Source organism: Schistocerca piceifrons, chromosome 2 (genome assembly GCF_021461385.2).
Source record: "Schistocerca piceifrons isolate TAMUIC-IGC-003096 chromosome 2, iqSchPice1.1, whole genome shotgun sequence".
NCBI classification, from domain to species: domain Eukaryota; kingdom Metazoa; phylum Arthropoda; class Insecta; order Orthoptera; family Acrididae; genus Schistocerca; species Schistocerca piceifrons.
The window spans coordinates 470966388-470976291 of NC_060139.1; the positions used below are offsets into that span (position 1 = coordinate 470966388).

The 9904-nt window shown below is 36.1% G+C and overlaps 1 protein-coding gene across 2 annotated transcripts in view; it reads left to right on the forward strand.

The window, feature by feature from the left end:
• LOC124776543 (dolichyl-diphosphooligosaccharide--protein glycosyltransferase subunit STT3A) overlaps positions 1-9544 on the forward strand; it is a 114696-nt gene extending 105152 nt beyond the window's left edge. For both annotated transcript variants that reach the window (XM_047251573.1, XM_047251574.1), the window contains 4 exons: positions 1348-1536; positions 2000-2219; positions 2416-2604; positions 8790-9544. In XM_047251573.1, coding sequence (XP_047107529.1) covers positions 1348-1536; positions 2000-2219; positions 2416-2604; positions 8790-8935 — 744 coding nt within the window. In that variant the 3' untranslated portion in view covers positions 8936-9544. The remainder of the gene's footprint in view (positions 1-1347; positions 1537-1999; positions 2220-2415; positions 2605-8789) is intronic.
• Positions 9545-9904: the final 360 nt, after the last annotated feature.

A 9904-nucleotide genomic window follows, 5' to 3' on the forward strand; every position in this document is an offset into this window, starting at 1 on the left:
CCCTTGTATAGACCCTCTATAATTCCTTCGACCTTTCTGCTTTCCCTTCTTTGCTTTGGACTGGTTTTTCATTTGAGCTCTTGATATTCATACAAGTGTTTCTCTTTTCTCCGAAGGTATCTTTAATTTTCCTGTAGGCAGTATCTATCTTACCGCTATTGATATATGCCTCTACATCTTCACATTTGTCCTCTAGCCATTTTGCGCTTCCTGTCGATCTCATTTTTATGACGTTTGTATTCCTTTTTGCCTGCTTCATTTACTGCATTTTTATATTTCCTCCTTTCATCAATTTAATTAAATATCTCTTCTTTTACACAAGGATTTTACAAACTCTCATCTTTTTACCTACTTGATCCTATGCTGCCTTCACTATTTCATCTCTCTACTCTATCCATTCTTCTTCTACTGTATTTCTTTGCCTTGTTCTTGTCAGTCACTAATACTCTCTCTGAAACTCTCTATAACCTCTGGTTCTTTCAGTTTATCCAGGTCCCATCACCTTAAATTCCTACCTTTTTGCAATTTCTTCAGTTTTAATCTACAGTTCATAACCAATAGATAGCGGTCAGAGTCCACATCTCCCCCTGAAAATGTTGTAAGATTTGAAACCAGGTTGCTTTTCATGACATATCAAGAAGAATTTTTTAATTTGTCAGCTGATACAAATAATGACCCCCCCTCCCCCCCGACGTTATTTTGGTGGAAACATTCCTGAATTCAGTTGGTGTCTGTTTGGTAGTGACAAGTTTATTTGGGGAGTTCCGAAATCGGCATTTGTTTTCCCTTTCCTTGGCAGAGTTGTAACATTTTGACGGATATTTTTGCCAATTTTCCAGTTGAATTGTCAAGAAAATGTAGTAATATTAACTGAAAACTGAACTTTGTGCTAACACTTTGTAAATATATTCAGTGTGCGACAGTTATGTGTGTAATATCAAGTTTAAGGAGATCTCTTTGAAATGCAGCAGCAGAAGAAAATTATGTTAGGAATGTTAGTCACATATCTTGTTAGGCTGAATTCATGCAATAATTTTGAGATTGGAGTTAAATAAGAATTACAGTACCATAGTAATTAAGCAGTTGGTAAGTTGATCACACTGCCTATTATCAAGTTTCACTTCTTCGCGTGGTTCAGATTTATAGTCTCCAATTCTACTTCAAAACAGTTAGTGAGATGCTCATACAAACAATTTGTCACACATCTATTATAGTTGTAATGTAGTGTGTCAATATTTTGGTTCTTTTATGATAATTTTGAATGAAATACATTTCATAAACCAATAAACTTAGGAAGCTGTACCTACCTCTTTAATAGAACAAAGTGTTCTTTATTCTCCTTTACAGATCGCCACTGTTTTCGTTTGTGTGATGTCATTTCTACTTGTTTCCTATACATTTCACTGTACATGGGTGACATCTGAGGCATATAGCAGCCCAAGTATTGTGTTGTCAGCACGATCACATGATGGCTCACGCATAATATTTGATGACTTCAGAGAGGCATACTATTGGTTGAGGATGAATACTCCAGAGGTTAGGTCATATCTATACAAACATTGCTTAATGTTTATTGTTTATTACTTTATATTACCACTTAATACAGGTATGTATCCTGACTCTTCATATAAAGATGAAATTAGTGAAACTGAAGATATCGTTTTATATTTTATTGATATTTATATTTTGCCAGTTTTTATTTCCACTTGATATTTCTGCAGTGAAAAAAGAGAGGTTAGCTTTTAATTTTTTCACTTTTGTTCCTACTACTTCTTAAATAAGTGATGAAATGAATGTCAAATAGGTCAGTTGTTATACTTGATGATGGAATCCTAAGTTGTTTTTGAACTGTTTGTTTTTTGGATCATTGTGTTTTACCACTCAAAAAAATCACACAAAAGTTACTTTAATACTTAAGTTCCTTTTTTTAAGCCTGTAAGTGTTATAGAGTAAGAGGCACATATTGAACAAGTATATATGTTGTGTTAAACAATTGTAGGATGCACGAGTTATGTCCTGGTGGGATTATGGATATCAGATTACAGCAATGGCTAACAGAACAATCTTAGTAGATAACAATACATGGAACAATACACACATTTCAAGAGTTGGTCAAGCCATGGCCTCATCGGAAGATAAGGCATATGAAATTATGAGGGAATTAGATGTGGATTATGTTTTAGTTATATTTGGAGGACTCACTGGATACTCTTCAGACGGTTAGTATTGTAGCACTTATTTTCACGTATGACTTTTCACCAGTTGTCGAGTACATTGGTAACTACACAATGAATTTCTGGCTTCAGGCTAAAAATTTGCATTGTTGAGAATTGCTGAATTGAGTGCTCTTATTTTTAAATGGTATGTCAGTGCTGCTTTGCGAATCACCTGTACATACTTTATATTACTTTGCAGATATAAATAAATTTCTGTGGATGGTTCGTATTGGTGGCAGTACAGATCGTGGCAGTCACATTAAAGAATGGGATTATTATTCACCTGCAGGAGAGTTCAGAGTTGACAAAGAAGGCTCACCCACTCTGCTCAATTGCCTCATGTACAAGATGTGTTATTACCGCTTTGGACAAGTTTACACAGAAGGAGGTAGGTGGTGGTATTCTGCATTGTTGATGGCTGTGAATCTGTTACATTGGGGGTTTAAGAATGTGTTCGTTTTTAGTATCACATGGAGAAAATGTATGTTGGACATTGTTCTGAGTACCAGTATACTGTTTCAGTTGGTTCTCATTAACTTGTTAACAAAAACATGAGTGGGTTGATATGTGACATTCTTATGCTCTTTAAATGTATGGATAATTCAAATTATGAGTTTTAAAAATATATTACATTGTATCCAAACCATGACAAGTTCAAAAAAATTATTGTGCTTTTCAGCTCCAACCAACAAGTTTTGTCGTGTAAGTTATCAATGTTAGACCCCAGTCGGCACTAATGAGTAAAATTCTCCTTTAAATTTGGCAGAAATACTACTGGAACACATTATATTAAATATGTAGTGATGTGAGGAATGTACCAAGAACTGAGGGACTTATTCAAAAAAAAATTCACAATTTAACTAGGCTGAATAGTTGGAAGATTAGCATTTTTTTAATTGAGGGTCCTGTTGATGAAGAGAGTCAATTACCTGTTTGATAATTTGTAGGGAATGCATCTGGTGGTGTAGCAAAAGTTTCTTCCACAACTAATAATGAAGGCCTTTTGTAGAGTGTAAGTTTCTGAAAGACAGAACTGCGAAATAACTATAGACACAGTATCAGCAATTAATGAAGAAGCAGAACTTATTAGTTTGGATAGCACAAAGGATAACAAATAAAATGTATTTGGGCATATTTGTCACAACTTAAAGAAGCATGATAAATAAGAAGTATAAGTAAGTACATCAACAGGGTGTATACGACCCGGGAGATCCAGGAAAAACCCGGGAATTTTTTCATTCGGGAGAAAACCGGGAAAAATCCGGGAATTTTTCATAGTTCCAGTTTTCAGTTCAATTTTTGCAATTTTCAAAGGTAACAACCGATACTCTAACAAAGGCTATTACTGTATCCTGCTACTACAGAATAATACTGCAGCAATAAAACGTGAAAGAGAAAAAAACGAAAATAAAACTTAAATTGCAAGGAAATACGCCATATTCAAGAAGAAAACACAGTGTTCATGTAAGTGTCTGCCAACAGCAAAATGTGTCAAACGCTTTAGGAAAACTGTGCAATGCTTCATAACAACAAACTGCTTCCGATGAGCGTGACGTCACAACTGTTTCACAAAGCGCCTAGCATTCAGCACACGTTGGTCTATCGATTATTCATATGATTTTGAAACGGATCCCTGTTTGTTTTTGAACTCATTCGAAGTTGATTTCTGAATGAATCATGAGTTGATTTTTGAATGCGTGTATAGTGTACTTGATGTTTCTGTCAGGGGAATCCTCATCATATCTAGAAAAACTTCCCTGAAGACAAAAAGGGATGGGGCTATATGAGCTGAGCGGAGTAAAGCCGGACGGATGAATGTTAATCGCTGTCTGATTACACAGTTGATTGGGTTTGCGTATGATCAGCCTAAAATCAGTAGATTTAGACTAGCAGAGTGGAAATAACAACTAACAGTAGTAACAGGTAAGAAATATTACGTATTATATTCACGGTCTATCCAAGAAAAATGAAATTTTGACAGAAAATTATTGGCCAGATCGTAACACTAATGAGGGCCAGTTGTACAGTCCCCGGCTAGCAGCCGCTAAGTTCTGCTCTGGAAGTAGCGTGGGAAACGCGTTGTACTAGCATGCACCAAGTTCGAACTGTAGAATAATCGTGGGATAACCAAACCGGTGTTTCTGGCAGGGTTAGTGAAGTTAACCTGCGAATATTTACAGAATTATTGATGACAAGATTGATCGTCAGAATGAGGACAGAAAAGAAATGGGGATATCACACAAATTATTGAAGAATGTGACTATTCTGAATTTATATAAAAATTTTGTACTACTACTTTTCCATCTCATGTTTGAGAAACTGGAGCATATGAATGAAATGTGAAACTATTTCATAACATAAAGCTTTTTGCTTGTACTAGACCCAGTAGACATTTGATATCGGTACTTCGTGAATTATATTCTGTCGAGATATAAAAATGAACATTTGTGCCAAAACAGTCTCGTTTATTTGGTGTGTGTTAAAATTGCTGCAATATTAGAATGGCCTATTTTGTTTTATCTAGCAGACAGCGACAAAATAGACATAATCAGATCGAGAAAACACACCAGTTTTGGATACTATATGTATTAACTGCTTTTTGTGTATTAGACGACGACATTTCGATTTTGCATGTAGCAAAATGTTTGACGAACTTTGATGGGGTAATAGATTCTTTTGCATAAAGGGAAGCATCCCATGTAAAGCCGTAGTATGATTAGAGAGGAAAAATGGAAGGAGCTGAGGATTGAAGAAATATGTAACGTCTTGCTTGTCTCTTGTCTTTACTGGTTTTATGTACCCTATACTTAATTTTACGTCACCCAAAACTGCAAGTTATTAGCTAGTAGGCAATAAAGACTGAAAATTTTTTAAAGAGTTCTTGATCTCCCGGTTACAAATAATCCCATCTAATTATGAGGGGTGGTTTTTTTTTTTTTTTTTTTTTTTTTTTTTTTTTTTTTTTTTTTTTTTTTTTTTTTTTTAAAAAAAAGAGGGGGAGGGTGTCAAACCAGCTGACTGGCAGGAGGAGAGGCACCATACGACAGTTTAAATATAGTTTGATGGCATCCATTACAAAATATACACATTTCAATTCCACAAAGCGAAATACAGTGACGTGTGATAGAGGAATGCTGTGTGAAGAGGTGTGGCACCTCACTTTGGCATACTTAAGACCAAGTAACATGTCTTCCATTTCTTCGAACACATATGTTGATTGTATCAAGACTCTTCAGAAAAGTGTGCGCTACAAAATGAAAATAATGTTGAAAATTCAATTGTTCTGACGACCTATCTCAAATGCTTGGGAGGGGGGATAGTCTCCACGTGACCCGCATTTACATTTAGTGATTTTGCTGTTTCCTCTTTGTTTACTGGTCTCACTTCAAATGAAAATGGATTTCTGCGGCCGGGAGCTATCAAATGAATTAAAATACATTCATATAACTACGGAGGGCTGAAATATTTTATTGGCTTCAGATTTGATTTTACTCTCACCTTTCTGACAGTTAAGCGTTAATCGCCTTGCCGAACAATGAAGTTATTTTTGTCGATTTGCTAAAGAAATTTCACTTTTATTAATCTTTTCCGCAGAGGCAATCAACTTATTTGAAACAAAGTGTTTAATTCCACACAGTTGGCTAGCTTCAACTGTTTGCTGCATTTCAAGTGCACAGTTTCATCTTCTAGCACATATGGCATTATCCCTTAATAAAGAACCAATATGAAATAATACAGTACTGGCGTTCCAAGAAAATTTACATCCCGAAAAACACACTCAAAAGCATATCATCAGGTCGAGGCCTACTTCATTGGGAATCTGGATGTACGAATGTGTTCTTTAAGTATGCACTTTAACTAGGCACATTTTAGTATTGCTCATGAAATTCCAATGTCTGATGTCTTGTTTCTTTTATGACATAATGTAAGATCATCTAATGTTTTACACATACAAACATACGGGCTTCCTACGTCGTCATAGCTGCGCAAGCAGTGTGGTGCCTGTCATCTAGCAACTGCTGAAACGAACCTATTTGTAAAAGGTTGCAGGAAAATATTGTGAATGGTGGTTTGAAAAAGTTACTTTCAAATTAAATTTCCTTTTATGCAAGTTGAACTATGTGCGAGAATATACGGTGAATTTCGTAAATCACAGAGCGGGTGACTCTAATTGAAAAATTAACTCTTTGATGACAAGCCATTTATATGAATTTTTAGCCCTGAAGATCAGACGTTTCTATGTTGTTATTAAAAATTTTCCTGGCACATTTGTGTGATATATCTTAAAGTGTAACACGCGCATAAATGATCAGCATTATATGTGAAAGCTTAGCTTCTTTTGCAGCGTATTAACCTTAGAGACCAATATTATATGTGAAAACTTTGCTTTTCTTGTAGCAACACTATTTATATTAATTTAAACCATTAACTTTTCCTGTTTGTGTGTTTGCGCTACTCAACAGTGATTTTGCTATTGACTGACTACATCACATGTCCTATGCTCTGAATATCCACTGTCATCGGGTGGCGAGATCACATGACATGAGCTATGACTGGCTGCTGTTACTTGGAAAGTAACTTTCAGTGTTTGGTGGAATTTGAATTTATACTTTTGTAATATGACAATATGCAGTGTACAGGTTGCTGCACTTAAAAAATCGTTTCAAAACATTTTTTTTTTTTTTTTTTTTTATTCCCCCCCCCCCCCGATTTTCATTTTCTAAAGTGCTGGGAAATTTACGCACCCATGTATAAAACCATATCTATCTAAGGATTGATAAGTTTTAAAGTTTGAAGGTAAAATATACTGTCCTCTGCGGTATACAAACACCTGCGTTGCAGTGAGAGAGAAAAATCTTAAGTTCTGTTAACAGGAGAAAATTATAACCATAGATATAGTCATGGAACCTTTTTAAAGCCAAAAAAGGAAAAAAAGGCTTCCTTTTCAAATTGACTGTAGTTTCATTGTCAGAGTCGTGGACACAACAGCAGTTGGTCACTCCACATCATTAACTTTATGGGAGATAACTGCTCCCAGCCCGTAGTCTGATGCATCTGCTGCTACAATGGGCAACTTATGAGGGTAGTAGGTGATTAAACAAGTGATTTTAGTAAGTGCCTGCTTCAGTTTGTGAAATGAACTGTTATCCATCATATTTCCAGTGCCACTTCACATTCGTGCCTAATAAACAGTGCAACAGTTCCGTAGTGGGTTTAGCATAAGGAATAGATTTATATAATTTATAATGATATTATATATTATTTGGATGAGGACTGATTTGAGTTGCTTCACATCCATGAGGGGTTTAAAGGTTTTGAATGGCCTTGACAAGCTTTGCTGTGGACTTGATACCTGCAGCACTAAGGATAACTAAATCTGTCTGTTTCGATATTGTGAGAGAGATCTACTGGAGCCATCCCCATGTCAGTGGTGTCATCCAAATAACTACTGGTCCAGGGACACCGCTTATTAAGTGCTCCAAATACCATTGAAATACCACAGAGGCACTGGAGGTCCCATACAGTAAACAGTTGTGTGAAGCTAAGCCAAATGGTGTGATGATCACCAAATCGTGTTTTACCTGTTTATCCTAGAGTAACTACAGATAAGCTTCTTTGAGATCTGTTTTGCAAAAATCAAGTGTGGCTTTATCTTTCACTTCGGGGACTGGGTATGTATCCACAACCATTTGTGCATTGGCAGTGGATTTAAAATCATGGTAGACATGGAGAGACCCATCTGGTATTTCTACCAGCACAATTGATCTTCTCACTTTCAAAAATTTTGCTGCTGCTCAAGAATTCAGTGTAATGTGCACTTCGTAGTCCCTGACACGTGTTGTCTTGCCATCAAACATAGTTGCATATTTCTGTAAGAAGCTCATAAGGTGCATGTGGGGTACTACGATACCCTCATCTAATTGACTGAGTTGTGTATCTGCAGACCCATCTAGGAGAATAGATGAGGATCCAAAATATTACTTGAATCCTGTGATTGGACTACCAACAACTTTTTGTGACCATATCCTTATACCAAACAGTACAGAGTTGACCATGACAGCTATCCAATCTTTATTTTAACTGGTCAACTTATATGGAATGGTTGGAACAGTGGTGTGTCTAACCGTCAGTATCTTTGAAAAGTGACAATCGTTGCAAAAGAAGCTGTACCAATCTGGAAAGTTATGGATGCTCAATTGATTGACACCTCCACATTTTGAAGTTCATATGAAACAGGGTAAAATTGCATGAACCTGAAAGTCGTTAGAACCCGAACCTTCCAGTTCAGGTTCAAAGTCCAGACCATCATCAGTAAAATTTGTGCCATTCACTTTTCAAAAAGAACAATTCTCATGCTAAACTATATGCGGCTATATTATTTGATAATTCTTGTAAGATGATGATGATGATAAAATGTAGAATGGAAAGTATCTTTTTAAGTCATTTCAGTGGCTAATTCAAAAATATTCTTTCTGATAAACTTACCTGTACTTTGGTTAAAATGTGTATTCATTGTGTTATTTATTAATATCGTATACCAAAAAATAAATGATTTTCATTTGTATTTCACAGGAAAGCCACCTGGATATGATCGGGTAAGGAGTGCAGAAATTGGCAACAAAGACTTTGAACTAGATGTTTTAGAAGAAGCCTACACAACAGAGCATTGGCTAGTGCGAATATATAAAGTGAAAGACTTGCGTAACAGAGGAGTGTAAATGGGTCCACTATGAAAAGTAATTTGTGCCAATTACTGATAACAGATGATCTTCAGAAATACACCTCCTGTACTTCCTCAGGCCTGATTTCCTGTCACAAAGAGACTGCCACGGACGAGTACAAATTGCTCTGCAAATGCAGCTTTAATATATGTTCCTATGTGGAATTACTGATGTGTGAGATAACCAACTGTAGTAACATTTCATATCGTTAGTGAGGTTGTCTTTCTTAATACTATGTGTATTTGTTTAACATCAGTTTGTTAGGTCATCAAATTAGCATGTGTACTTTGTTTACATTCCATTTTCAGGTTAAGTGTTGTAGTACATGGAAAAAGGCATGCGTTTTTACTTGATAGTATGTACAGGCTTGATGTGTGCTGGGCAATTGGTATTTCTGTTGTAACTCTGGTTTGTTGGAGGCTTGTCAGTCACCTTTATTTAAGGTGAGTAGAATTAAATACTGGGGGTTACTGTCAGTGATTTTGTGAATAAAGCTGTAATAAATTCATTGGCCAAAGTGGTAAATCACTGGTAGGTTTACAATGCACAAGTTTATACGTTATGTTAACATCACAAATAAATTAAAAACTACATTTTATTTTTACAGTAAGCTGTTTCTTGTGTAGAACTGAGACCCTATCCAAGCACCTGAAAATATTAACATGTTCTTGCTGGTGCATACCACCAAAGGCTTTTGCTCAACTCGTCCATTGAGTGGTATGTAACACCAGTGGCTCCCACTGGAGTCCTCCTTCAAGCAGCAAGTACCACAAGTAGCTCAGCTGGAGTCGCCCATCAGGTGGCTCATACTGGAGTCTTTCATCGGGCTGTGTGTACCACAGGAGACTCTCATCAAATGTTAGAGGGAAAAAGAAAAACTAGGAAAAATTGTCATATACTTGAACATATAAATAATATTTCAGAGTGCTGGTTGGCTGTAACAACCGTTGCAATAAGTTGTTTCAC